This window comes from Anarrhichthys ocellatus, unplaced genomic scaffold, assembly GCF_004355925.1.
Source record: "Anarrhichthys ocellatus isolate YVR2014 unplaced genomic scaffold, GSC_Weel_1.0 scaffold6, whole genome shotgun sequence".
Taxonomy (NCBI): domain Eukaryota; kingdom Metazoa; phylum Chordata; class Actinopteri; order Perciformes; family Anarhichadidae; genus Anarrhichthys; species Anarrhichthys ocellatus.
Genome location: NW_022280036.1, coordinates 11,773,157 through 11,776,595, shown reverse-complemented (window position 1 = coordinate 11,776,595; position 3,439 = coordinate 11,773,157). Strand labels below are relative to the sequence as shown.

At 43.2% G+C, this 3,439-nt stretch overlaps 1 protein-coding gene across 5 annotated transcripts in view; it reads right to left on the bottom strand.

The window, feature by feature from the left end:
• Positions 1 to 2,814, bottom strand: part of bdnf (brain-derived neurotrophic factor) — a 15,602-nt gene extending 12,788 nt beyond the window's left edge. The window contains exons 1-2 of one of the 5 annotated variants that reach the window (XM_031846793.1): positions 2,619 to 2,814; positions 701 to 1,127 (exon numbers count right to left, since the gene is read on the bottom strand). Coding sequence is in view for 2 of the 5 variants with exons in the window: in XM_031846789.1 (XP_031702649.1) it covers positions 1,677 to 1,769 (93 nt within the window). In the remaining 3 variants the exon portion in view is untranslated. Of the gene's footprint in view, positions 1 to 700; positions 1,646 to 1,676; positions 1,799 to 1,903; positions 2,073 to 2,618 lie in introns of those variants that run through there. The other 4 variants (XM_031846796.1, XM_031846790.1, XM_031846789.1 and 1 more) reach the window with 4 other exon arrangements.
• Between the last annotated feature and the right edge of the window lie 625 nt (positions 2,815 to 3,439).

Here is a 3,439-nt window from a genome sequence, read left to right as displayed (position 1 = left end):
GGAGGGGTAAAGAGTAGGGCTATTTTTGGTCGATAACAAAATCCAGAGGGTTTGACATCAAGACAAAACATGAATGCAGCAGACCAAACATGAAAAATAAGCACAGATAGATAGATAGATAGATAGATAGATAGATAGATAGATAGATAGATAGATAGATAGATAGATAGATAGAGCTTTTTCCTGACAATTGTATGATGTGCACCATGCATCAGTAACCTACTCCAGTTCGTGCCGGCTGGAAGGATCACTGCAGCGTCTTAAGTCCCATATTGGCAGCATGATTAGGCACAACGCAACGATTACGCAAATTATGTTGCAGCAGGCAGCGTTCGAAAACTCCAACAAAAAAAACGGCTTCAAAAAGCTCTGTTTCAAAAAATGTCAAGCACGAAAACGAGTCACAAATTAAACGCTTGACATGACTCAAAGCTCATATGAGAATGCGCACGCACAGATCTATAAATATAGCCTAACTTCAATTTGAAAAAAGGAAGATGGTCTACGAGATATTGGTCACCTGGATCGGATTTCATATCGGAGTTATTTCGGTCACTGATGCCCACAATTAACACACTGCCAAGGCGAAGGCTGCATGCTGTAGTTTTAAAGCCGAAGTTCATTTAAGAAATGCCATAAGAAGCCCGTAAAGACGACAGCAACAAAAGAGTGACATGAAAACAATGGATTGTGCTCTTACCTTTACAAGGGCTGACAACCACTATGTGCGTGGTTAGATCTCCGCGACCAAGACTTGCATGTCCCAAAGTTTAACGCAGTGTGGGGGGGCTTATAGGTACCGACAATGTGGTGTGCAAAAGACCAGACGACCTAACATTTCAACTTTCACAATGCTCTACAAAAACACATCTTAAAGCACAAGCTCTTTTAATGGCAAGCGCTTTTTTCCCCCAGTAGTTTTTTTAAAATTTTCTTTATTTTCTCCTCTCTTTAGAATCCCGTTTATTTTCCGTTTACAGACCACAGGCTCCCTCAGAATAAGCTTACCAAAAGTTGAAAAAACAATCCCAGGTTTGGCAAAGGGGGGCTGGGGAAAGAGAGAAAGAGAGTTGGCGTCCACTCGGCGGTTTAGTCCATGCACGACTCCGGTGCCTCTGTCCAACGTGCTGAAAGCATAACACAGCCAGGGTAACTATGAGGGGCCGACACAATATCTATATACTTTTGTTTGAGCTCCCACTTTAAACTGCTTTTCTTTTTTTACTCTGCTGCTTCCCCGCGTCTTGTCACGTGTATCCCCAACACCCCCCCCCCCCCCTTGCCAAACCAGTCCTGTTAATATTTGATCACATGTTGGTCGGACATTTCCTTCCAGATAACAGCACCTATATCACAAACGCCGGTTCAATTCAGTGTACAACCGCCGCAAAAAAAAAAACGGCTCCACTCTCACGCCAAATGACAACAGCGCTTATACTGAGCCCCATTGTTCTTAATGTCACGCTTATGGCAAGTGTCAAGTGGCACATGTTGCTTTTTTTCTTAATAAACACGAGCACCGCAGAAAAAGGACATACATACATACATGCATAAAATATAAAGCCCTCACTGCCAACACTCACACACATACACACACACACGCACAGCCCTCCAAGACTATCCAGCCTACATCACATCCACACATTGCGCGCAGACACAATGTAATATTGCCTTACCTCTCTCACTCTACCGGCATATCCTGAGCCAAAGAAATGCCACACAATCTGTCTTTCCACACAGGCTTTGTCAACATCAGCCTCAGCAGACATGGGTCTCGATACTGAGTTTCTCAAGTAGCCACTGAGTCCAACCCTTCCAGCAATGCGTTGCCAGACTAAATAGCAAGCACGACTATTTACTGGTAATCATCCTTTATATGCTGTGTGTTTCCATTGCTACTTACCATTTTCCCCTACGCTGTCCTAGAGATAGAAGTGTCTTAATATCCACTCACTCCAACAGATGCTGGTAGGTAATGTGTCTTGTTTGAAGTCATCATATGAGAACTTCTGCTCTGCTCAGTAGATCGCCCACCACTTCGCTGACTTATGAATCTAATAACCCTTTGCAATGTCGGCGTGCTTAAACTCTCTCAGGCAACACCTTGGTGGCTCTACGGTAAAGACAAATATCAACAAGCCTGGGTTGCCAGTAAAGCTTGTACAGATATACGTAACACCCTCGCCCGGTCAACGCCATTTGGGGTCTTACGTGATTGAAATAAGCGACGGCAATCCAAGTTTATGGGGATGCCAATTCCTGACTGATCGCTCGCTCACTGCCTCAAATCTTTAAATCTGCATCGAGCAACAATGACAGACACACAAAACTTCTGAGACATATCCGTGTTCACGTGTTTATGCTATAGACCGTCAACTCCCTCTTTGGCGAAGGGACCATAGGCCAATTGCGCATACGCAACAACTGGTCATTTAAAGATGTTTCTAACACGGACGATGCACACATCGCTTATGCAAAAACAAAAAGCACATTTATAGCGCCCCTGTGTCTGCCTGTCAAGTTCTTGAGGAACTTGTTGCTGCTCAAAAACAAAACACCCCACCGCTTTTTTTTTTTTTTTTTGCTGGACCAAACACTCTCATATAGGCTATACTTACGTTGTCAAATTCTGTTAAAGTACTGCGTTTTTCCCCGGACAGATATAACAGAAAAAAAAGTTAATCCACGTCCTCCAGAAGCGTGATTAATCTGAGAGAATATCGACCGGAGCGTTAAAAGCCAGGACTGATACTTTTCGATGAGGGATATCTGGAAGTTCAAAGATGAAATCTGTTTTCAGTAAAATTCCATCAGTTGCACTACCAACACTCAGCCATCTGATTGGTATGCAGTGACGAAGCGCTGTGCTTGCAAGTGAAGCCCCAAATGTACTAAGTAACATGAGTAATAGGTGATATTTGCCTGACTCTTTGCCAGCATCACAAACTTTCTCTAGAGTGTTTGTAAGAGAAGTGTCATTCTTGTGGTATAAAATACTTCTTTTTTTGGTCATAGTTTATGGAAATCACGCCGCATGGGTGGCGCGTTATTGGAACCTGTAGGCGTCTGCAAGGACCTAATAGCGCCAATCTGACACATCCTCGGACTTCTCTCACAAAACAAAAACAGCTGCTCATCAAAGTGTTCAAGGTAACTCGATGCTCATTCAGACCTGCTACTCCGGCACACAGTGAGTCTACACACTTCTTCATCAGACAAAATGCACTGATTTGAATATTTAATTGTCAGCAACGTGACTTTAGAGGAGAGAAAAATCATGCAAGTTTCTGTGTTGTCAGTGTCACTTGTCAATATTGTACCACCAAACTTCTGACACATTCAAAAGTCTTTTCTTGGCAAACAGTTGATTCTAATTTGGTCTGACTACGCATGTACTCTGTCATCTTGCTTGTAGAGGCAGTGGCCAAAAAAAAAAGGA